Source organism: Pogona vitticeps, chromosome 2 (genome assembly GCF_051106095.1).
Source record: "Pogona vitticeps strain Pit_001003342236 chromosome 2, PviZW2.1, whole genome shotgun sequence".
Lineage (NCBI taxonomy): Eukaryota > Metazoa > Chordata > Lepidosauria > Squamata > Agamidae > Pogona > Pogona vitticeps.
The window spans coordinates 171,057,490-171,083,105 of record NC_135784.1 but is presented as its reverse complement, the minus strand read 5'-3'; the positions used below and the strand labels follow the sequence as shown (position 1 = coordinate 171,083,105).

The 25,616-nt window shown below is 44.1% G+C and overlaps 1 protein-coding gene across 7 annotated transcripts in view; it reads left to right on the top strand.

The window, feature by feature from the left end:
• The window catches only part of TNS2 (tensin 2), a 158,943-nt gene that overhangs the window by 115,484 nt on the left and 17,843 nt on the right, over nucleotides 1-25,616 (top strand). For all 7 annotated transcript variants that reach the window (XM_072991230.2, XM_072991233.2, XM_072991231.2 and 4 more), the window contains 13 exons: nucleotides 875-924; nucleotides 4,888-5,059; nucleotides 6,235-6,285; nucleotides 9,407-9,529; nucleotides 10,841-10,905; nucleotides 11,820-11,903; nucleotides 15,149-15,261; nucleotides 16,476-16,536; nucleotides 16,640-16,718; nucleotides 18,818-18,947; nucleotides 19,078-19,143; nucleotides 20,371-20,487; nucleotides 24,051-25,316. In XM_072991230.2, coding sequence (XP_072847331.2) covers nucleotides 875-924; nucleotides 4,888-5,059; nucleotides 6,235-6,285; nucleotides 9,407-9,529; nucleotides 10,841-10,905; nucleotides 11,820-11,903; nucleotides 15,149-15,261; nucleotides 16,476-16,536; nucleotides 16,640-16,718; nucleotides 18,818-18,947; nucleotides 19,078-19,143; nucleotides 20,371-20,487; nucleotides 24,051-25,316 — 2,377 coding nt within the window. The remainder of the gene's footprint in view (nucleotides 1-874; nucleotides 925-4,887; nucleotides 5,060-6,234; nucleotides 6,286-9,406; nucleotides 9,530-10,840; nucleotides 10,906-11,819; nucleotides 11,904-15,148; nucleotides 15,262-16,475; nucleotides 16,537-16,639; nucleotides 16,719-18,817; nucleotides 18,948-19,077; nucleotides 19,144-20,370; nucleotides 20,488-24,050; nucleotides 25,317-25,616) is intronic.

The window sequence follows — 25,616 nt, the reverse complement described above, 5'->3', positions numbered from 1 at the left end:
TTATTATTGCAGTATAGTATTTTATAATAGGATTTATAGTAATAGTCTTAGATTTTCAGAGCTGGAAGGGACCCTGTGGATCATCCAGTCTTGCCCCTGTCAGGGAAGCATGGGGGGAATTGAACTCCCAACCTCTAGGTCCACCACCAGATAATTAAACCACTGAGCTATCTAGCAGTTCTGTTTATTGGCTGACATCTTGTTGCGCTGTTATGCAAGCAGTGTGATTTTTGGAGGCAAATTCTAAGTTAAGAAATCGCCATAAAAAATCTCTGTAGATATTTTCTATTGAATGTTAAATTCTGCAGCTCAGAATGCAACAGATAATATCTACAAAGATTTATTAATTTAGAGTCATTTACTTCCAAAAGTTATGCCGTCCGTGTAACTGTGTAACAGGATTCCAGCCATTATTTTAACAGATTAAGAAGAATGAGCTGATAAAGCTATTGGCCTCTCTTCCCAAAGTCTGACTAAACGAACAAACATTTGCAATTAGAAGGTTCAAGTACTTTTTTTCAATTTGATTCCCATACTGGTGTTTTATATAGAGTTTGGAAAAGGTAAATTCCTAGACTATAACTCCCAGAACCCACAGCTAGCCATGCTGATTAGTGAATTCTAGGAGCTGTAGTCCATGAGACTAGCTTTCTCCAGTTCTGTCTTTCTGTTCTCTTAATCTGAATTCTTACAATAATCCTTATTAGTGGTGTTGCCTTTAGAAAGTCAACCAGCGTCATAATTTTTTCTTTCGTTTTTGTTTTCCTACCTGCTGCTCTATTTCATTCTTGGTCTGTTGATGCTACATTTTGGCAGTGCTGTTTTTGCTGAATGCTAAATTCCTTCCCTCTCCTCCCCCCTCTTAATTTTCCAGGGCTCTACGAAGTCCCTCAATACTGCAAAGCAACGGAATACACTGCCCCGGTAAGTGACCTGTGTAGTGCGGGAAGAAAAACCTAGTATTGTGGGGAGGTGTTTGGATGAGGTGGCACAACACACAGGTCAGCTTCTACGTGTTACTTTTCCTGACAAATTCTTTTTAATGTAGGTTGTCCTGTACTGTATCTTATGCACAGAAGGAAACGTAGGGAAAGGGGAACCATAATAAGCTGAGGATCAGGAGCAATCCACTCATAGATCATCATCATGTGCCACCAAGTCAATTCTAACTCATGGCAGCCCTTTCCAGGTTTTCTAAGTACAGAGTACTCAGAAGTGCTTTTCCCTGCCTTTCTTCTGGGAGTGCCCTGGGACTGTGCAAATTGCCCAAGGCTACATAGGCTGGCTCTACTCGCAGGAGACACAGTGGGGAATCGAACTCCCTTACCTCTGGCTCCGCCTAAACTACTGAATTATGGAATGCTTCTTCTGGGCTGATCTTTTCACTCATTGGGAGCTCCTCCCACAGCTAAACTAAACACCTCTGCCAAAATAAAATGGCAGCGTATTTTTTTAAAAGGGTGACTATTCTTTCTTAAATCATTATTGATTTCCTGTGCAAAATATGAAATGAGAAATGCCTGAAGTTTAAGCTGAATACCAAAAAGAAAGAAGCACTTGAGATCATACTGCAAATATTTGCCAGCTACTGGAGCACACTAAAGAATTTCAGAAGATCCACCTGTGCTTTATAGACTATAGCAAAGCCTTTGATTGTGTGGATAATGAGAAACTATGGGTTGTTCTGAAATAAGTGGGTGTGCCTCAGCACTTGAGTGTCCTGATGTATAATCTGCATTATAGACAAGAAGCTACTGTTAGGACAGAATATGGAGAGAAATAATAGTTTCCTATAGGCAACAGTGTAAAGACAAGCGTACATTTTATCCCCTTATCTGTCCAATCTGTATATAGAATATATCAAATGGAAAGCTGGAGGAAATTCAGATGAAGAAGGAATGAAAATGGGTGAAAGAAACGTCAATAATTTAAGATATGCAGATGGCACCATCTTACTGTCAGACAGCAGCAATGACTTGAAATGATTGTTAGGGGAAAATCAAAGAAGAAAGTGCCAAAACAGGACTGCAGTTGAATATTAAGAAGAAGAAAAAACATGACTACAGAAGAACTGCACAGTTTTAACACAGACAACAAATAAATTGAAATTGTTAAAGATTTTGTACACCTTGGTTCAGTCAACAGCCAAGAAATGAGAAGAATAGGACTAGGAAGGACAGCAATGACGAACTACAGTGGTGCCTCGCATAACGAGCGCACGGTTTAACGACGAATTCGCATAGCGATCCGTTTTTTGGGATCGCTAATGCGATTACATACCGATGCCTAGATAGGCAAAAACTCGCTTTGTGATGATCGGTAAGCGTTTCGCTTACCAATCTTCGCATAGCGTTTTTTTTAAATCAGCTGTTTGGTGGTTCCAGAATGGCCGCCAGAACACCCAAAATGGCCGCACGCAGCGTTTTCGTGCCCTGCCCTCACTTACCGAGGGCGCGAAAATGCCTGCGCTATGGAGGAACATTGCATAACAGTGAGTTTGGGGCCCATTTGGAACTTTTTTGTTCCGTATAGCGATGTTTCCCCATAGCGATGGTTAATCCGGAACCTCGCTATGCGGGGCACCACTGTACAAAAGATCATCGAGTGTAACAATGTGTTCATGGAGACAAAGATCAAGATCATCCACACTCTTGTATTTCCAATCAACATGCATGGGTGTGAAAGCTGGACAGTAAAGAAAGCTGACAGGAAAAAAATGATTTGTTTGAAATGTGGTACTGGAGAAGAGCTTTTTGGATATCCTGGTTTACCAGAAAGACAAAGTGGGTCCTAGATCAGATACTTGAAGTACGTCTGGAGGCAAAAATGATTAAACTGAGGCTGTCCTACTTTTAGCACATCATGAGAAGGAAAGACTCTGGAAAAGACAATAATGTTGGTAAAGATCGAAGGCGGCAAGGAAAGAGGAAGGCCAAATACAAGATGGATGCATTCTCTGAAATAGTGGCCCCCAACCTTTTCTGAACCGTGGACTGGTTGGGGGGGAGGGTCTGTGGGGGGGCAGGGCACCCCGCACACTTGTGGATGGGCAGTGTGCGCTCGCGGATGGGCAGGGGGTGCTCGTGTGCATGCATGGAAGGGCAGGGGCGCTCCTACACATGCATGGACGTGTGGGGGGGTGTTCGCACATACGTGGGTGACTGGGGGCATGTTCATGGGTGGCCGGGGCATGCATGCGGGTGGGGGGAATGCATGCGGGGGGCAGGAGATCTGTCTCCATGGCCCAGTCCTTCCATAGCTACGGACCAGCACCAGGCTGCGGACCGGAGGTTGGGGACCTCTGCTCTTTAAGAACCCACAGGCTTGAGTCTGCAAGAACATAGCAGGGCAGCTGAGAACAGTACATTTTGGAGAGTGCACATTCATAGGGTCACCATGAGTCAGAGGCAAATTGACAGCAGGAAACAACACCAACAATGGTGGTGGTGGAGAGAGAAGAAGCCAATTAATATTTCCTGAGTCGATCACATGACTGTTTCTGTCTGGTAAAGGATTATGCAGTGAATGCAAGTTAGGAAACTGTAAACAAACAAACAAACAAACAAACAAACAAACAAACACACACACACACACACACACACACACACACACACACACACACACACACACACACACACACACACACACCCATGTGTGGAGTGGGCGACATACTGAGGTTCACTCCTGCTGAATGAAGTGAATTCCAGAAATATTGACCATATAATATATAAATAAGCACTGCTGCCCCCTTTTGGTGTCATTGAGAAATCAGGAAGGGTTTTCTGTTTTGTTTTTTATTCAGCAAAGAGGTTCAGTTCTGCTGAAGGTGTTTGTTAAAAGTCTTTCCTTCTTTGGCTCAGTCCTGCTAAAGGCAGTGTCCTGGGACATGTACTGCACAACTGTAGAGCATTCATTTGTTCTCTGTGGCTCTAGCATGGCAAGCTGTGTCTCCTTAAGTCTGGGGAAGAGGAAGCATTTTCCGTATGCTGCCTCTCCCTCCATTGCATTAAGACCTGGAAACAAACCTTTTCTTCAGATTCTATCATCATCCGAGTTGGCATTAGGATGCAATATGTACAAATAGTGAATGAACTGAAAAACTGTTTCTTGATTCCATCACCCCATGCTTTTCAGTTATCTGTGGTCATGCAGGAGACTTGTCTTCTGTTGTTCTGAAGGGTGTGTGAACCCTTCTCCAGGTGGTTCTGAATTTCAACTCACAGAAGCCTGACCATTGGCCTGGGGTTTTTGGAAGTTGAGATCCAAAACATCTGGAGCATTGAGGACCACTGCTGTAGAGGGGGGCAAGACTGGTACTAATGCATGGAAAGTGGGTTTGGGCTGAACATTAGGAGAAACTTCTTAATCATGCAAGCTGTTCAAAAGGGTTTAGGGAGACCAAGGTTTTCCTCGTTATAAGTTTTCAAGCAGAGGATGGATGCCTATTTGTTAGACATAAATACATAATAGCAAAATTACACTGCAAAATTTCTATATTGAAGGTGTGTGTGTCTGAAATAGATGCCTTCCAAAGGAGCCTTTTAACTCAGCTTTAACTTTTAACCTTGCACCTATCTGAACAAATAAACTAAGACCAACAGTGATTTTTGATAGGATACTCCATGGTATGGACCAGTGGCTTTGCTCTGCACTGGATTATGGTTTAGGAGCAGTTAAAATGCCTTAATATGGCTTTATACAAACACTAATTTACAGACTTGAAATCATAACAGGAGACTTTTTTAAGAAGAAAAACTGCTTCATCCCATTATCTTACTAAAATATTCCTGTGTTTGGTGTGTAAAGTTGTGTGTTGGGCCTCTTTAGATCACAATACACCTATGCAAGATTTGACTCACTCAAGAATTGTTCCTTTCTTTCTTTTAGGAGTTTCAGCTTGGATCACGTAATGGAGCGCAAGTATGACTTTGACCTCATCTACATCACTGAGCGCATCATCTCTGTCTTCTTTCCCCCTGGCTTGGAGGAGCAGCGTTACCGGGGCAACCTCCGGGAGGTGGCCCAGATGCTTAAATCCAAGCACGAGGACAAGTATATGGTAATGATAAGCCAAGTAAAGTGAATTTGGGTGAATTATTGTAAGTTGGGTGCATAAAACTGGAATTGCTAACTGTCTGGCTGAGAGCCAGTGAAGTATAAGAGATGTAGTGATAGGCTGGGACTCAGGAGGCCTTGATTCGAATCCCTGCTCAGCCATGGGAGCTCACTGGGGCAGGGAGAATGGAACTGGTAAAATAAATCCTTAAATATCTCACGTAACCTGAAAAACTGTTAAGTTAGGTGTGACTTGACAGCATATAAGACATAAAACTTTCTTGATGCATGGGAATACATTCAGTACATACGATACGACTGACTCCTCAAGAGACGCCTTGCCATGTCAAAACAGAGTAATAAAATTCTCCCTGCTTCCTATTCCTCAGCATCAATGCCCTAATTCAGAGGTGAGGGAAAGTATAAATTCTGGTTCTTACGAAGTGCTAAGGCTGTTTTTCTGGACCCAAAGATGCCCTTTCACTAGGGAAAAAAATAGAATGCCAGGAAAAGTTCAGTGACAATTCTTAAAGCCACCTAGAGTGGCAACTCAACTCTTAAGCAACTTGCCACAACTTTTCAGCACCTTTTGAAAATCACAACCACTGCCCATTTTCAGTATCTTGAGCAACCTCCTAAATGTGAGCCAGGAGGGGGCCAGGCTCAGCTAGACTGGGAGCTGATTCCAAAAGGCTGGTAACACAACCAAGAAGGCTTGGCTTCTAGTGAATGTTTTCCTGGTCTCCCTCAGTGTGTCAACACAGAGGAGCATTGCCTGGGAGGATTTGGTGGCACAGGTTGATGTTATTGGGGTAATGCACACCAACATGTAACAGGGTCCCAAACCATGAAGGACTTTATGGTTAAGGACCAAAACCTTGAACTTGACCCAGGAGGCCACAAGGTAACCACTGCTGGAGAGCCAAGGCTGGGGGAGATGTGGTTGAATTTGCTGACACCTGTCACCAATTTGGTAGCTACATTCTGGAGCTGCTGAGGTTAGTGTGTCAGTCTCAAGGGAAGTTGCAGTAGTCAGTCTTGGAGATCACCATGGACACCATCCTGTTGTATATCTAAGAAAGGACTGGCTGGTCAAGGAAAAAGGCAGGTTAGTTGACTATGGCTAGAAGGGGAGTAGTAAGCCATTGAGCCCCATGAGATGTTTCTTTCTATCCACAGCTTCTCAACCTGTCAGAGAAACGGCATGACATCATCAGACTGAACCCCAAGGTGAGGAAGAAAAGGGACTGTGTGCTTACGCTGGCTAGAGAGCTGCTTCAGATGAGAATAATCATCCTCAAATGTTCTTGTCGTGTTCTTGTTGTGAATACCTTGTGAACTGAAATGTCTGCACCTCCCCAAATGTAGAGTAAACAGGCCATAAATTCAAGCTAGCAGTGGTCAACTGTTAATTTCTGTGAATCAAAAGGAATGGAGAGAAATAGGGTCTGCTTCACACCAGCTTTTCAGGTGGCAGCTGTTAAACTAGGTGGCAGGTCCCCAGCAGTGATCCTGAGTAACGACAATCAAATGTACTTGACAGTTTAATTTGTAGTCATGTCAGGAGATATCTGAGGATTGGATCTGGTAGGAATGACCATAGCCTTCATCTTTAAATAGGTAAGTACTTAAAAATAAAGCAAATTTCTTGTCCTCTTGATTGTGGGGGAAGTCCACTGAAATGTGCTATGAGTTTGATGAATTCATAAAAATCAATGAGTTGTTAAGAATGAGTAAACATAACTTCTTTTTATTTATTGGAATTTATTGAGAAGATTTTGGAACTAGCAGAAATGGATATTTTGACAGATACACTACATGATAGACTGGATAATAATAAAGGGGAAGCTCTTTATACCTGGATGAAATCTATACCAATTTAAGTAGAATAGATTAGATTAATACAGTGGTACCTCACAAGACAAAATTAATCCGTTCCAGGGTTAATGTCATCTTGCGATATTTTCGTCTTGCGAGCTGCGGTTTCCCATAGGAATGCATTGAAATGTAATTAATGTGTTTCTATGGGAATTCTGGAAGAAGCAGTTAGGGAGCTGGGGAAGCACCATCAGAGGACTGGCGGGGGGGCCCCTCACCGGATTGCCACCTTAGGAGGTCCCCCGTGGCTTCCATTGCACCATTGGAAGAGTGACAGGGGTCTCTCTGAGCTGGCGAGCGGTGCTTGCAGAGGCTTGTCCAGCCCAATTTTTGAAAAGCGCGCCCTTTCTCCCTGCCTTCGGTAAGGCTCTGAATGGAGAAAGGAAAAAAAAGAAAGCCTTTGGAGCCTTACCGAAGGCAGGAAGAAAGGGCACGCTTTTCAAAAATTGGGCTGGACAAGCCTCTGCAAGCGCCGCTCGGAGGGACCCAGGCGCTTCAGAGTCAGAAGACTAGCGGGGGTGTCCCTCTGGGTGAGCTGTGCTTGCAGAGGCTTGTCCAGGACCATTTTTGAAAAGTGTGCCCTTTCTCCCTGCCTTCGATAAGGCTTGGAATGGAAAAAGGGAAAAAAAGAAAGCCTTTGGAGCCTTACCACTCACCCAGAGGGACCCCCGCCAGTCTTCCGATGCTGCAAGGGAAGCACCGGGATCCCTCCGAGCTGCACGTGCAGAGGCTTGTCCAGCCCAATTTTTGAAAAGCGCACCCTTTTCCCCCGCTTTTGGTAAGGCTCCGAATGGAGAAAGGCTTTCTTTTTTTTTTCCTTTTTCTGTTCGGAGGCTTGCTGAAGGCAAGGGAAAGGGATGTGACAGGTCACAAAGTCAACCTAGGGAATTGTTCATTGCAATTCAGTGAATAAGTTGTTACAGGATCAGATTTAGCAGAGCAACATGTTACAAAGGAGCACAGCTGGGTTAATTGAGGCAGCTGTGTGACAACCAATGTGATTGGATGATCCAAGAATAAAACTAGCCAAGCTTGCAGAGACAAACTGTTGGGTAGTTTGGGTAGCTGTTGGGTAGTGGTTGTATTGTTGTGTTGCTGGTGATCGTGTTGCTGAGAGCTGTATATTTTGCATCACTGGATGAAGACTTGCCATATTGCAAGGAGAAGATCCTGGGAGAAGACTATCTCCGTGGTGAGAGGAGAAGACTTCGTGGATGCTGGACTATTTACATTGGTAACAATCTTTGGTTACTGGAAACTGTAATTTACCATTACTAACTGAGGAACTACTGTGAATGACCAGGACTGTATAAAGACCAAGAGAAGCTGTATTTACCCTGTATATATGGACTTTATTGTAAATAATACTTTCAACACTACAACAGTGTCTGTTTGGTTTCATCTCTGAGCAGTTCACTTCACCATTACGCCCCCTGGCGTAGTCTGGTAACGCAGCACCTCTGTCAGGATGCATCTTCAAAAATGGTGCTGGGCTAGCCTCTGCAAGCGCATTCGTTGTGTGAAAAACAGCCATAGGAAGAATCGTCTTGCGAGGCCCCAAAAACCTCACCAGACCCTTTTGTCTAGCGTTTTTTTTTTTTTTTGGTCTGGCAAGGCAATTGTCTTGCGAGGCACCACTGTATTATGTTAGAGAGTATAAGACAAGATGAAATGAATGGAGCACATTGTAATAAATCACTCTGTTTGCAAAGGATAGAAAAGTAGAAAAAATACAATAAAATATTTATTTAAAAAAAGAATGAGTAATCATAGAGAAGGGTGGATCCTTCTTGTAGATCATTGTTATCATAAGAAGAAATAATAGTTATTGACATAGTATGTGAATTCCTATAATAATGTATAGAGTGCTTTACAGAGTTTCTTAAGCATAAAGGGTCCTACTTGGTCCAGTGTGCTTCTGCTTCTTTGTTTGTGAACCTGCCTCTCAGGTTCAGCCTACACTGTTTCCCCAAAAATCAGACTTACCCTGAAAATAAGCCCAAGTATGATGTTTCAGGATGCTCGTAATATAAGACCTACCACAAAAAGAAGCTCCAGTTGAGTGAAACCCCGCCCTCCACCATTGTGCAGCAACCAGAAGATGATGACAGGAATGTATTTGCATAAATGTAGATGGTTGTACATGAAAAAATAAAACATCCCCTGAAAATAAGCGGTTTTTTGGAGCAAAAATTTATAAGACCCTGTCTTATTTTCGGGGAAATGCGGTACTTTCCACTGTCAGCGGATAGTAAAGGAGTTAGGACCTATGCCAAACCTCCTTCACATTTGTCTGATTCACATCATATCGTTTAATCATTAAGTTTGGGTCTGAGACAGCAGATAACAAGGCTAGTTCTTGTATGACAGACCATCTTGGACCTGTTCCTCAAGCTTTTTCTTTTCTGGCCCATATATGCATGCATACATAAGCGTGCTCTGATCTCCAGTGGTTCTTTTCTTTCTGACATAGGTGCAAGATTTTGGCTGGCCAGACCTTCATGCTCCACCGCTGGACAAGATCTGCTCCATCTGCAAAGCCATGGAGACCTGGCTACACTCTGACCCCCAGCATGTGGTCGTCCTTCACTGCAAGGTACAGGGAGAAAACTGACAGCCTTTACTGCCACTACAGAGGTAGATTTATTGAGGCATGATGGGGACAGAAAAGAGATGACAAGAGGCCGAGCGTGAAACTGGGAAGAGGGTGCCTGTATTCTAATAATCATGAACTGGGTCTTCTGTGTATCCCGAAACTGTAACTCAGAAGGTCCTGCGGCAAAAGTAGCATAGCAGCAAGGGCTTGTGGCTTGTGAGTGCAATTGCCTTGCGGAATGGACCTTCTGCACTCCATTTAAGGTGGAAGTAGACAAAGTCTGGCCTGCATTTTGTCCACATTTCTTTTTCAGTGAGTCAGTGGGTGAGGGTATGCAAGGTCCACAGGAGGGCAGAACTGCTTCCTGGAACCTCTAGAGTTGTCTACTCTATATCTAAGAGTAGGGCCAAACTGCCTGCTAGCCATCATTTACCTGTTAGCAGAAATCGCACTGTGGGTTAGATGATCATATGTAAACTTCTTACTCTTTGCGGGGGCTGAAACCAAGATCCAGACTTTTTCTGCAGCTAAATTTCCCACAGTACAGATAGATTGTGAGGCTATTAGAAATGTTAAACTCTTAGTCCAAGTATCAGCTGGTTGGATGGCACAGAAGTGGTCCAGAAATGAGTAGCAGAGGGAGAAAGGACTATATAGAACAGGGATCTCAAACTCAATTTATCTGGGGGCCGCTGGAGGCAGAGTCTGGGTGAGGCTGGGCTGCATTAGATTTTCCACCAAGCAGAGCAAGAGCCCAAGGAAGCCTCCCAGGAGTTTCCTTAGCACAGCTGGGACTCCAAGAAAGAGGAGGAGGGGTGTGTGAGCCCTCGTTGCTGGCCACTACTTCCTCTGGTTCCTCTGGACGAAGAAGCGGAGAAGGGAGGGAGCACCAGCGACCGCCTAGCGGGGTGGAGGGCACGACATAATTTTTTTTAAAAAACCCTCACAGAATTCGCCTTGCCAAAGGAGAAAAGCCCCCACCGGTATCACGCGGCGGCAGCTCAGGGAAAAGGGCCGGCAACGCGTCTGGCTCACCAGCTCTCCCCCAAGACAGTGCCTCTTGCACCTTCCATCTGGAACTGCAGCCTGCCAGCCGGCAGACAGGTGGGCTGGCTGGCGGGCTGCAGTTCCAGATGGAGGGTGCAAGAGGCGCTGTCTTGGGGGAGAGCTGGTGAGCGAGGCGAGGCTTTTTTTTACTCTTGACAGCTGGCTCCTAGGCTTGGGCAAAAGTGCCCTTCCTTCTAAGGTGTCAACCCTTTGGCACTATGGAACCACCTCCTGTTCTTAACGTGTTCTGTCTCTTTGTGTCAGGGGAACAAGGGCAAGACGGGCGTCATCGTAGCAGCCTACATGCACTACAGCAAAATCTCTGCAAGGTAATGAGCAAGGGAGAGCCTATGGGTGGCAGGCTGGGGTTGGGGGTAGAATATAACCTTTCTTTGAAGATGGTTTCCTCTTCCCTGTACATGCATCTCCCTCTCTCTCCATTGTCCAGAATTGCTTTGCTTGGTTTCTAACAGATACAACACAGCTTCGGTGTTCATTGTCACCCAGGATCAGCACATCTAAAGATTTTTTCATTTCATTTCGTTTATATTCCAGCTTTCTCACCTAGGGGACCCAAGGCGGCACACAATAAATAAAACTGTACAATAATAAGTTTTAAATCCTATAAAAAAAACTATATTTAAAAAAAGTTAAACATTAATGAAGATTTACAACATTTTAAGAACATTTTTAAAACCATTAAAATGTTATCTAAGTTGCACAAGAGAGTGTTCTGTAAAAACACAGAATACCGTATGTGTTTCTACACATATTCTGTGTATCTAAATTGCACAAGAGAATGTTCTGTAGAAACACCCCACCACCACACATGTATTGCCTAATAACCTGCTTGAATATTTGTTTGTTTGTTTGTTTGTTTGTTTGTTTGTTACCACACTAAAAGATGGTAAACAAGCAGCACCAAAAATACATTCAAAGCAGTAAGGCACAACCATCTATTAAAGTGTGCTGCTTATATACTGCCCCATAGCACTTCAAGCACTCTCTGGGCAGTTTACAATTTAATTTTGCAGGCTACACATATTAAAACCCCCCACTCAGGCCATGTAAGGATAAGAGGGAGGAGGCCAACCTAGCTTCACCTAGCAGCTCCTTCCAAAGCCTGGGGGCAACCACTGAGAAGGCCCTCTCTTGTGTCCTTACCAAACAAGCTTGGGAAGGTGGTGGAAGAGATAAGGACACATGGGTTCTGATGTGCCTCTTCCCTTTGTTCTTCCTGTAGTGCAGACCAGGCCCTCAGCACATTGACTATGCGCAAGTTCTGTGAGGACAAGGTGGCGGCATCTTTGCAGCCCTCCCAGAAGAGGTGAGATGTGCACTCACTTTCCATACCTCTACTCTGTTTGTGGGTGTGTTTGTCGGTGAGTCTTGTAAGGGCATTATATCAAGCCATTGCAGGAAAGGATAACGAGAGCTTTTGTGAGAGATTGTGTTTGCTCATGGTTTGGAGGGTTGGTGTGAGGGTGTGTCACTTCCCTGCCAGCCTGTCCTGGGCTTCCCCCATCCCCAAACCTACCCAGTCCATAGGAAAAAAGAGGATTATTTCCAGAATGTGCTAAAATATCCTGGACCTTCTATATATTGTTAATTTATAACTCTCATCATTGGCCAGGCTGCAGGGGCTGATGGTCACTGAAGGCCAACAACATGTGGATAAACACTGTTACCCCAGCCTTGTATTAAACCATGTAGCATTACATACCTGTCTGGCGCTTGCAGGTTTTATTGGTACCCAATCCCAAAGGCAATGTTTCTTCATACTCTACTACTTGGCTCTGCATAGGAGATGAAAGGGTTGAGGAGAAGCATTTCCCCCTTCCTCTCTGGCATGCTGTTTTTCTAGGTGTGGAAGTGTTTTCATTTTCTTTGAAAATGTTCCATTATGTGGTACACACCGACTCCTCACTTTGAAGTGGTACAGTCCAAACACAGGCTTTTCCCCTTTCTGGATAAGGTTAGTGGAGGATGGATAAGAAAGAGAAACTTAGAAAACAAGGTTTAGCAGATAAAGTAGATGCCTATACGACTATCTCTCTAGAAGTACCAAATTTCTTTTACAGTTGCAATCAAGATTATGCAGCCCACATTGCAAATCAGGTTGGTTGTCAACATTTACAGGCTTTCAGCTGTTTGCAATGAACAAATCAAACAAAAGCCATTGAAACAGCTCGACACAACAAATGTTTGTCCCTCAAATTTATCTGAATATGCAACTGTTAATGAATTCTGCAGGCTTGAAATTATGCAGCCCCCTGAATACAGTCCCTCACAACGCCACAAATATGCAAAGGTGTTGTCTCAAGCACACCTGATGCAGCAAATCAAGGGCATCACTGGTTGTGCCAGGTGTGCTTGAGGTGGGACACATGAAACACCTGGACCGGCTAGGGGTTTGGTGAGTCTCACATTTGACTACATGCTAGAAATATGGCTCAGTCAAAAGAATGGTTCAGAAAGTTAAGAGAAGAGATCATCACCCTTCATAAGCAAGGAACAGGATACAAAAAGATAGCAAAGGCACTGAATGTTCCTAGAGACACCGTTGGAAGCATAGTTTGCAACTTCAAAGTTAAAGGGACAGTGGTTACATACTACCTGGGCGAGACAGAAAAAGGAAGCTCTCAATGGCTACAGTCAGATTTCTGAGAAGGCAGGTTGAGAAAAACCCTTGAGTGACTGCAGAAGCCCTGCAGCAAAACTTGGTGGCAACTCGCACTGAGGTTTCAGTTTGCACAGTAAGGCGCACACTAAACACAGAAGGTTTCCATACCAGAATTCCAAGATGTACACTACTAGAGACCCAAAAGCACAAAAACCGTTGGTTCCAATATGCTCAAAATCATATAAATAAGCCACAGAAGTTTTGGGATTCTGTTCTGTAGAGCGGTGAAACAAAGCTGGAACTTTTTGGCCCCATGGATCAGCGTTATGTCTCAAGGAAGAAGAATGAAGCATATGCTGAAAAGAACACTCTGCCTACAGTTAAGCAGGGTGGTGGATCGGTGATGCTCTGGGGCTGTGTGAGGGTTTGGCTTTAGGCTTCTCTTTCAGTTCAAAGGAATCAGTAGATTTTTGTTGCTTCAAAACAGGTGAAAGATTTATTGGTGCATTTAACAATAAACAAGTGTCTGCGACATGATTATGAGTCTTTTCTCCTTCTGCCAATGGGTCTGGAAGGGGTCTCCAATCTTCTAACCCATTAACGGGTTTCCATGAATGTTCTTCCATGGGCCTGGTAAATCAGAAGGGACCCAATCTTTCACGGTCTGCCCCGTCGAACCTTTCAGGAAGGACACAGTCTCGTCATCCCGATTGCTATTCCACAGGGTTCGTCCCTTGGGGTCTTGATCCTCCCAGTAGTTCTTCTTCCTCACATCTCTTATTCTCCATTCTAGCCTCTTTTTCCTTTCTTTCTTTCTCTCTATACTCTTTCCTTCTCTTTTCTCCCTTCTTCTTGTGTAATCTGCCTCCTCTTTAGGCACTCTTTAGGGACTCTCATCCTCTTTAGGCACTCTCATCCTCTCCCATAATCCCGTCCAGGGATCCTCATCCACACCCATTCCCAGTCTGGTGGCAACTGCCCCCCCTTCCTTTTTACCTCCCCTGTTCCTGCCTCAAACTCCACCCTCTTCTTCCTCTCTCTTTTCCCGCCTTTTCCTCCTGGACCTCTCTCATTGTCACACCCTGCAAGTTCTCAGTCAACTCCTCTGTTTCTGTCCCTGGCTGAGCTTCTGCCACAGGTTCTGGTGCTGGCTGGGGACTCTCCTCCTTATTCTTGTTGTGGGGGAGGGATGGCTCTCCAGCGAATGGGGCATCCCTCTTGCCTTCGGTCTCCCAGGTTGCTTTGCATTTTGTGGCACTGGAAACTTGCAGTGTCTGGAAGGCGAGAAGGATTCATTGAATTATCAGGAAATCCTAGGAGAAAGTGTCTTGACGTCTGTGAGGAAGCTGAAGCTTGGGCATCATTGGACCTTCCAACAGGACACTGATCTGAAACATGGCTCAAATTCCCCTCAGGCTTGGCTGCAGAAGTCCTGGAAGATTCTGCGGTTGGCATCACAGTCACCTGACTTGGATCCCCTAGAAAATCTCTGGTGGGATTTGAAGAAGTCAGTTGCCGTACGCAAACCCAAGCATATTATTCAACCGGAGGCCATTGGTCATGAGGAATGGGCTAAGAAGATTCCACAGGAATAGTGCCAGAAACTGGGGCCTGGCCTATGCATCTTGTTTGCAGCAGGTCATAACTGCAAAAGGGTGCTCTTCTAAGTACTTAAGATGCTTGCCATGAAAGGGTTGAATAATTATAAGACAACAGAATTCATTTAAAGTTGCATTTTCTGTTGAATTTGGAGAAACCACTTGACGCATTGGTTGTGCTGAGCTATTTCAGTCACTTTTGTTTGATTTGTTCATTGCAAATTGCTGAAAGACTGTAAATGTTGACTATAAACCTGATTTGCAATGGGGGGGTGGAATAATTTTGAGTATATCTGTATATATTACCTAGGGGAGTACCTAAAAGCATCTCTGCTTTCTCCCTGTGGACAGGTACATCCAGTATTTCAGCGGGCTCCTCTCAGGCACAATCAAGATGAACAGCAACACGCTCTTTCTGCATCATGTCCTGCTTCCTGCTATTCCAACCTTTGAGGCTGGAGGAGGTAAGGGTCTGTAACGAAGTTCTTCTGCAGTCGGGGGGGTGGATGGCGCTCGTCGTAAAGGCGGGAAAAAGGACTGGAGGCTGTTCTGAGTTTTCAATATTAACTTCTTGATTTGTAACAGTATTAAGTTCAACAGTGTCAAACGGGTCCAATAAACTTATTTCTGGTAAAACTTTATACTTCTTAACTCTGACTTCGGGATTTGTTCTGCTTTCTCTCAAAAGGGAGCCGGGCCAAAACACTCCTTGTCTGTCAGAGGTCTCAGAGGGGTACTCCGCACCGCGGAGACCGTCCCACAACACGGGTGCCGAGCCCAGTCCCCCTCGGGTGGTTTCTGTAGAAAAGAGGGACCAAGACGGATCACCCTCTGTCCCCCAGGATGGTTTTGGGGGTAGACGACCACCGTCCATTGTAGAGGGTCAAACCCACGTCCCTTTGTACCGGCTAGTGTTGGATCAGGCAACAATCTTCCTCCTATTTGTAGATTTGGAAAGTCCTTCAGGATCCCGGTCGCCTCTCCATAGTCTCGCATGGGTTGAGTCTGCACCCCGCGACTTATGGTTCGTCCCAACTCCCCGTCCGTTGTCAAATTGAATACGCGTGCGTTTTCCTCCCCTTTTATCTCCTCCCACAATATTAAATCTAACTCCTCCCCTCCTTCATCCACCAGACACACTTCTGCCAGTTTCTGTGGTATCACTTCCTCCTGGTCTATTTCTACCAATATCCCTTCAGCACATCCGCTTTCTGTCACTGGGCTCTGTGACTCGGAGGACGGCACAAGTGCTCTTCTGGCCTTCTCAGGGGCACAAGGCTGTAGAGCCATAACTGGAGAATCTGTCCTCCTCACCCCTTCTCCTTGTGGGTGCACGACCTATGCGTGTGTCCAAAACATGTGTCTGATCTTGCACATTGCTCGTGTATGTACTTGCGTCTTTCATCCTTGGTGGGGAAAGAGATGTCTTGGTAACCAACTAAAAGCTCAGAAAAGTTGCTTTTTTCAGATTACCTCTCCTCAGATTCTTCCAGGCAGAATGGTTGAAGGTCACGCTGACTAAGGGATCCTGGAAGTGTAGTCCAAAATCATCTTCTCTTAAGTTCTGTTTCCACCATAGAACTTTGCGGAAAAAGTGCCTTCTCAAAGTCCTGGTTCCACTGTAGAACTGTAGCGTTTTTTCCAGCCTGTGCTACTTAACTCATTTTTCTTCTGCTAGGTTACCAACCTTTCCTGAAGATTTACCAATCCATGCAGCTGGTCTACACCTCTGGAATCTAGTAAGCATGAGTTTATTCTCAGTTGGGAAAACACCCTGACATTCAGTAGCATCTCTTTGTGACTAAGACCTCAGCTTTGCTTTTGTTCCTCTGTGTCTTGTAGCAGCCTCCATGGTTCAGGTGGGACTCAGAAGATCTGCATCACCCTGGAGCCAGCCTTACTTTTGAAGGGAGATGTCATGGTGAGTACTGCTGGCCACTCAGGTCCAGCAATGTTTCAAGAGACAAAGATCTCTCTCTCTCTCTCTCTCTCTCTCTCTCTCTCTCTCACACACACACACACACACACACACACACACACACACACAACACAGAGAGAGAGAGAGAGAGAGAGAGAGAGAGAGACAGACAGACAGACAGACAGACATTCTCTCTCCCCACACTCCTCTTTCCTCCTCCTTTTTTTCTGGGAACAAAACATAAATATTTGGGATAACATCAACCTACAGCACATAGTAAGACATCATCACATTATATTTTTTTGTGGTCTTGCCTCATGTGCAAGTGACTATGGGCAGTGAAGGTACAGAATTTTAGACCAATGGAATTATCACGTTGCCCTTCATGCTGGATCACATATTAACATGTGGAACTTCGCTGTGTGGTCAGATGGGAATAACTGCATTTGATCCTTCAAAAGCAGGATAGCAGGGAGGGACTTACAGTCTTTTTGTTTAATACTGGAGGAATCTCTCAAGGCTTGGGGAATCCTTATTGAGGTAGCTCATTATGCCACAACAACCCAAACAATAAAGGATTTTGCATCCCTTTTTTTAAAAAAAGTATTATTCCATGATGGTAATTCTGTGGGTTTTTTTAAAGAAAAAATAATTGCTTAAGTCATCTGCCTTACATGCCTGATATTTCCAGAGAATTAAAAGTGCTGCTGTTTGTACTGTCCATGTTAGACTCTCTTTTACTGGTGGTTAGCAGGAATTGTGTGTTTTTATAGTCAGTGTGAAAAAATATACAGTGTTTCTTTGACTGAAAATGACTATAATGGGGTGCAATGGAGCCAAGAGAGGGTGTTTGTGTACATTACCCTGGGTAGCAGTGTCTCCTTTGCCAAGCCATTGGCAATGCCATTACAAAGCTCTTATCTGTAATTAGCCGGCTCAGCACTTCACAGGAGTTTGAAAAAGATACCAATGCTGGAGGTTTTAAAACACAATGCTATGCATGGCCTGGCCAGTTAGAACTGAGCTCAACAGGACTTCCTTCCAGTTAAGCATGTAAAGGGTTTTCAGCCGAACTCTCTTTCAGTTTGATTGTCCAAAGTAAGTTTCATCTGATAGAGAGACAGACAGACAGACTATGTAGTTTTGTATTGCTTGATTGTTTTTATTTATAATTTTAGTGCTGTTGCGTTTTTAGTATGTTGTAAACCATCTAGCATAATGCATTGCTCTAATGGGTGCAGTATATTAAATAAATATATAATTTTTTTTTAAAAAAAAGCAGACGTGTTTAATCTTTCAGAACCCTGCGTAAAATTCAATGCAGTTTAGGAACGGGTACCATAATTTAAAAACTGATTTAACGTATTTCTGAATGGTCCCAGGAGGCACTGATGGGTAACTGAATAGTTATTTTGTGCATGTATGTGTTTTATTTTTATAGTTCTTACGTGTGCTATATATTCTTTAATAAAATTTTAAAATTCAGATTTAAAAAATCAGTGTAAAATATTTGATATTGGATTCTTTAGAGCCTGGGGCCATGATTACCCATACTATGATGTGCTGATCTGGTCAGTGAAGAGAATTGACAGAAAAAAACACTGATTTATGCAATGTGGTGTTGGGGGAGAGATTTACAGATACCACAGATTACCAGTTTGAGTCAATTACAGAAGCCACAGCTGTTCAACTGCCAGACCTAAGCAGAGCTGATAATGATAGGACCTTTTGGAAGTTATGAAGTCAAAAGCAACTTTATTACACAGAACAATGATATAATCTCTTTAACTGAGAAAAATTCTTCCTCCCATTGTTTTTTTTTTTAATCTGAAGCAAAGACATGGCGATATGCATAAAATCTGTAGGTTAAAATGAGTTAGAGTCTGACTGTGTCTGTTCTTGCCAGATATGAGAAAAGTTACATTTTTAAGGCCCACAATGGTTTTCTGGTTGATTCCTACACTATCAGGTCCCTGATTGTCCGGGCTCCGATCCATTATGTGTGAGTGGAGCAGGGTAGTGGTAGAAGCGCACATTCTCACTAAGACAGAAGCTGTCCCCTCTAACAACTCTTCTTATCTATTTCCTCTTCTTCCGCCCAGGTGAAATGCTACCATAAGCAACTCCAAGGAGCTGAGCGGGATGTTGTTTTCCGTGTCCAATTCCACACTTGCACCATCCACACCACCCAACTTTGGTTCAGCAAAGATGAGCTGGATGAAGCCTGGAGAGGTGAGAGGAGACACCTAACTCTCGAAACTCTCGAATCGTAGGCTGTGATGCCGTCTCTTCATGATCTATTTCTGAGGCAGGCAGTGTTTCACAGGGGCTTGACCTCTTCACCTCTGTTTTCCCTTCCCAGATGAACGCTTCCCCTTCGAAGCAAGCGTGGAATTTGTCTTCTCCTCCAGCCCAGAGAAAATCAAAGGTGGGTAGCTGGGTGGGAATTGGGGAGAAATGTAAGTACTGTAGTTCTATTTTCAAAAAACTGTTCCCTTAGTTCTCAAAACCTAAGGGGGAGGGCATGATGTGGCGGGCAAGCACAGAAGGCAGCAACCTTTCTGAATCTAAGCAGGACTGGATCAGGTTAGTGTGTAAGGTGGGATATGGGTAACCAAAGGGCTCATAAAACCCCCTTCCTTCCTTCCTTCCTTCCTTCCTTCCTTCCTTCCTTCCTTCCTTCCTTCCTTCCTTCCTTCCTTCCTTCCTTCCTTTTCTATCCATCATAAGAGGAAGCTATTGAAACTCAGTTGCTGTAGTACATGCTGAATCTTGACAGTGACAGGAATGCAGCTCTCCGTAGAATTTGTATATGTGTGTGTGTGTGTGCGCATGACTTGATTTAGTTGGGATACTACCTGGGAAGTCTGCATAAGCCACCTTCAGTGCCACATAAAGTCAGGTATAAATGCGTCACCAATATTGAAGGAGGAACTGATAGATCTAATCCACCTTCCACACTGGCCCAGCAGCATGGTGGTGGCACAGTGGCACAACTAGAGATGGTAAGCCCCCACTCCCACAGGGCACAAACCAACAACCAAACTGGTTCACGGTTTGATTGATTTTCTAGTCATTCCATGGTGGCTTGTAGTTCGTGCAGCAGCACCAAGAAAAGAAGAAGCTGGTTTAGCTGGCTAGTTGAAGTGCAGCCTGCCTCCTTAATTCTCCCCCGGTGCCTCTGATGCCGTGCTACTCAGGATCAGTGCTTTGTCAGAGCCTTAGAGCCACTGGAGGAAATTAAAATGACAGGCACCCAACCATATTAGCCTGGGCTCCAGCTCTGGAAGAAGCACAAGAAGCGCAAGGCTGGGTGGCTGCAGCTGGATCTTCGGGTCAGTCTGATAGAGTGAGCAATGAGTCCTCATGGTAGGGAAAGGGGATGGTTCAGGCCAATAGCAGCTGCCTGACAATGCTGGACCCTGGGCTGGTGGTCTTACAGAACAACCAGTAATACTGAAATACATAGAACCCCACCTCACTGATATCCAAAGGCTGATGTGCTACTATCAGTTTCCTGGTTTGACATGTGAAAATACAGTAGAAGCATGTTATTAAATTAGAATTAAAATGAAAAATTAGAAAGGATTGTAGCAGAGCAGATATATTCTTTCTCCTACTGATTTTCTGTGGTTATCTTCATTTCCTCTCACAGGCCGGGAGACTTACAGAAACAATGCTGCCATTGCCGTGGACTACAGTATCTCTGATCCTGTAGTGCGCTGGGACTCCTACGAGAACTTCAACATACATCACGAGGACAGCCTGGAAGGTAAATAAATAAAGTCCAATCCCAGGAAGGTTTTCTCAGAGTCCCTTCATAGGACTTAGATCCTTGTTACTCCATTCTGTTCTGTTGCTTGATTGGGGATAAACCCAGCAAGGGAAAAAGACCCATTTGGTGCTGAATGCAGAAACTGGCATCCTGAGAAACTTCTCAAGTTTCTAGTTCTTAAGGCTGCAAAAATGAATTTGAAACTGGTTGATGCCTACTGAAACAGCAGAAGGAATGCTGTAGAATGGGATTTTAGTAAGCTTAGTTGTTCAGAAGCCAGGGCTTCAAATGTGTTGCCTTTTATGAACAGAAACAGCAACTTATGCAAAGTACCTGGAGATATGTTTCAATCCTGCATTTAAGAATTAAAGCAAGTTACACATTTATCATGTCTTTTTGTAAAGGTTGCTTGATTGAGCATAAACACAATCACTGGGCAATGGAAAAATACAGCACATTCTTTTCCTCTCCCATTTGTCTTGTCCTAAGTGTGCTAGCTTTTATGATTGGTCAATAGAAGGCAAACATGGGCTTACGGTAATTTGCAAGTCTGGTGGTGGAAATGGCTGAATAGTAGGAAACACTGTACTAATTTGTCTTAATGCTTAGTTTGACATTCAGTGTTAGGGTACTGAGATTTTAGTGGAATGGTGTGGAATGTTGGTTATCATGCCACATAATTATGGGTTTTTAAAAGCACAAGCAAGAGAGATGGGGAGAAGAGAGAGAGAGGTAAGCAAGCTTGTATGTACAATTGGCCACTGTTTGGATTTTATTTCATTTTTTATTAAATTGCTTTAGACAGATTCCTGCTGTTGGGTGTTGACCCCTTTCAGATGTTGGCTGAGGCCTCTTCCAAGTCTGTGCTGTGTTATAGTTTAACTGGCAGATTGGGATGTACTGTAGCAGAGGCCTCTGTTTCGATGTGCTAGTAAACAAAGAAGAAGGGAAAGGAAAGGAAAATGTCCAGGTCCCTTGATTTTTTTTAAAAAAATGGGGTAGTGGTAGTGATGCACGCACGCGCACACACACACACACACACACACACACACACACACACACACACACACACACACACAGAGGAATTTTTCCTCCCAGCAGACACACCTCTGGAGCACAGTGGCTTTTTTTGCTCCCAGGAGCAGTAACTCCAACAGCTGGTTTGTGCTCAGTCCACCCTGATTACAGTTTCCTCCTAATGTCCCCTTAAAGTAAACTCTTTAAAGAACTAAAATAAATAAAATACCGACTGGAGTCATTTAATACTTGAGGCATGTCTGAGTCAGATACCAGAAAAAAAAGTCCCAACAGGATGGAGTAAAATTCCCTCCTTCTTCCCAGTAAAATCTGGTATCTGGAGAAAGGAGGAATTGTTTTTGAATGAGGTTTGTATAGAGAAAGAGACCTATAAATTTTAGAGATGGAACCGAGTGGGGTCAGATTAATGCAGGGATGTGCAATAGGGTTATGTGTATATGTATAGATAAACATACACGCATGGAAGGAAATGTGTTCTTGGCCAAGGACCAAGGGATCACCAGCCCTTTTCTGGATTAGGCCTAAATAAATGTCAGCATACAGACTCAGCCTTTCATATCTTATCACACAAATCCTGCTATCGAAGGGTATTAGTCCTACCATAATAGAAATCAAAAGCTCAGGTTTTTGAAAAAGAGATTTATCTGTTTATCAACGTAGCGTTACTATAACCACAGATCTTGGGGCAACTTGAAAACTAACAATATCTAGTGCTATAAGCTTTTTGGATCCCAGCCCACATCTTCCGATGCAGGTGGCCTGGAGTACATGAAAGCTCGTGTCAATAAAAAGGTAGTCTTTAAGGGGCTGTACGACTGCCGTTTTTGCTACAACAGACTAACACAGCTGTGTTGCTATTTACTGTCAAGTCATTTCCAACTTATAAGGAGCTTGTAAATTCATAACCTCCAAAATGTCCTGTCATTAACAGCCTGCAGATGGAAAGAAGTGGTTTCCTTTCTTGAGCCAACTTTAGTGGAGTACCTAACACTGCAGTCATTGCTACATGGACCAGCTAACATAGTTACCCACCCACCCAACCACCCCGCCAGATATGGTTGTTACTGTGATAAGTTTTAAGGACCTAACAATTGTAGTGCCCCTATGTTGCATTGTCCCCTGGAACAGTGCCATAATCTCCATCACAATAAAACAATAATTCCATTACTATTGAAAATTCTTATGCATTCTCTTGAATATTAATGTTACCATTGTGTTAACTGTAAAGCACAGATACATCAGAAGTTGCAAGAGCATTATTAGGAGTCAGTTTTGTTGAATTCCATAACATTTTGTTAAAAAAACCCTTTGTACCACCATGATTATCTCTGTGTCCCACTGTTGAAACCCCACTTTAAACCATTACGTATATGGCTGGAGAGAGAATGTATTGGAGATGATAGTTGAAAATGAATATTTTAAAAAAGAGAGACACCACTGCCCATGGTCTTCTGTCTCACTGGTGCTTCTGAATGTGTTTTGCAGTAGTTCTTTCCCCACCCTGAATCAATCTGCAAACCCTAGTTCTCTGGGGTAAAAGTCCAGTTTGAATAAACACTACGAACAGTTGAATTCTCTTTCAAGCCACTTTCAGTTCCTCACAAATACAAATGTCCATATCCAACCATAGGATAAAGACAACAGGATCTTAAGAGCATCCAGAACATGTTCTTCAACTACTGTGAGAACTTTCATGGCCAACAAACATCCTTACAAGCCAGACTCCACCACTTTGTTCCTCTCCATGTATGTCAAGCACCCTGTCAACTTTTTCAAAATTGCTTTGATATACAGTATTTACCCATTCCTTATCTTGTCCAATAATAAACAACTGTTCTTTGAAAAACTGGATTTAAAATTGTTCCAGGAATTGAAGCAGTAGCTGTTGGTTCCAATACAAATAATTCCCCATATTGCAGTTCTCTATGTAAGATGGTGCCATGTTTATTTTGGAATATAATATATAATATAATTATTATTATATTATAGAATATATAATATAATTATTATATTATATATAATGTTACAATATTAATATATAATATAATAATAATATTATAATAATTATATTATGGAATATAATAGATCCAACAGTGACATGATATTTTCCCTCAGACAGTTGCAGGAGAAATGTAGGGAACAACGACAGCCACTCTTTGTAGCCTTCATAGATCTTACAAAGGCCTGAATTGGAGAATGAGTAGGGCCTCCCTTAGATCCATTGTTTGCTGGAGATTCCCATCCCATGGACATACTTCCATGATTCCCAGGCTACTGTCTAGACTAGAGTATAGAATGGTTTTAAAAAATTTAGAAGTTAGTCACGCCTCTATTAAAGCGTAAGGTGTGAGTAAGAAACATTTCATTGCTGATATCCCAACCACAGAGATATATGCCCTTGGGTGTACTAGCTGTACAATGAGGAGATTCCAGAACACACATATGAGTTTCGGTTGCTCTGCCCTGCTCTGTCTTCCCAGTGTCCAACCTTGAACAATGCCCCCTTTTTTTTTCTTTTGTAGATGTATTGCACACGCGGGGCCCTCTTGATGGAAGTCTTTATGCCAGGATCAAGAAGAAAGGAGAGTTGAGTAATTGCTCCTCCACCAATGGCAGCCCCAGCAGTCCTGAGTCCCCTCCACAACAAGGCGGGCGCCTATTGTCCATCAGCAGTGACTCAGGGCACTCCTCCATGCTGACGGAAAAGGCAGATGATAGCACGCCGCCTTCCAGGCCACAGCCTACAGCTGCTGAGAAGGAAGAACTGGACAGGCTCTTGGGTGGATTTGGTGTCCAGCCTCGGCAGCCAAGTGAAGGGAGTATCTCTCATAATGTTTCCCCTTCTTCCACGAAAGAGAGAGAAACTGCCATCCTAGAAGATGAGCTTTCAGACATAAGCCAGCCCGGAATTCCTTATTCATACCAAACTCACCGTTCAAGCCTGGCCCGCCATTGTTCCTGTCGCCTCGGTTACCGCTCCCACAGCCCTGAGCGGCCTCCCAATGTGGCCTATTGTAGACCTGATGGGACTCTGGAACGGCGACAGCCAGTCTATAATGGTGGGCACACCCATCCGCATCCTGAAGGTTATGAGGAAAAACGGCGGGTGTTTCGCTCCTTTTCTGAGGGCATTCAGCCCCACTCCTACCCCTTTAGCCATGAATCACTGCCCCCTCACAATCCCATGAGGAGGGAGCATGAGGAGCTGCTGATCCTGGAGGACCCCCCGACTTTCTTATGTCCATGTCAAGATTGCCAAAAGGCAGCTCATGAGGAGACAAGGCTGCCCATGGCTTCTTTCTACAACCTACGTCTAGATCGGGAACCGGATCTATGGGGAGTGGAGAATGCAAGGCCATCTCTGCTTCATCATCCCCTCCACCGGGGGGGACAGCCTGTGCCTCTTCTAATGCCAGCTGCCTATGGGCACCACCATATGCCCCATGGGCAACATCACACTTTGAACTGTGAGCCCAAGATGATGGCAGCGCACTTAGGCCATGGTTACCCAATCCACCAGAGGCCAAATCTGGCAGAAGAGAATGCTGAGACATTTGCTTACAATCGCTATGGCCCTGCCTACCCTCCGGTCGCATCCTATGTCTACGGCAGAGCCCCAGTCAAGCCTTGCATCTCTCCTTACGGCTCAGGGTATTCGGGGTCTCCCCACTCTGGTTCTGTTTCGCCAACCAGTCCACTGTATCCACCAGTCAGGAAGCATGGCTATGAGACTCCCGAAAACAATGACGGATACCTGCTACCAGGAGCCAGCACAGAGAAGTCATGTGGTGAGTGGCTGGGATGGAGGGAGGTATACCTTTCCCAGGGAGCAGGAGGAGGTGTCCCAGGCAAGAGACTAGCACCTATAGCCAGAGGGCCCTATCTCCAAGGGATTTATGCTTCACCCCTGTGGGTGGCATATTATGCAGATGGATTCAAGAGAAAAGGGCAGGGTTTGAAGGAACAAAACCTGGGGCATTCTTTAATCGAAGCACCATTAATGAAAATGAAGAGTGTGTTGTAATAAATGATGAAGCTTGAATAAAGAGGGTACCCAGAGAAGGGCTTTGGGGTAAGATAGTGTCCAA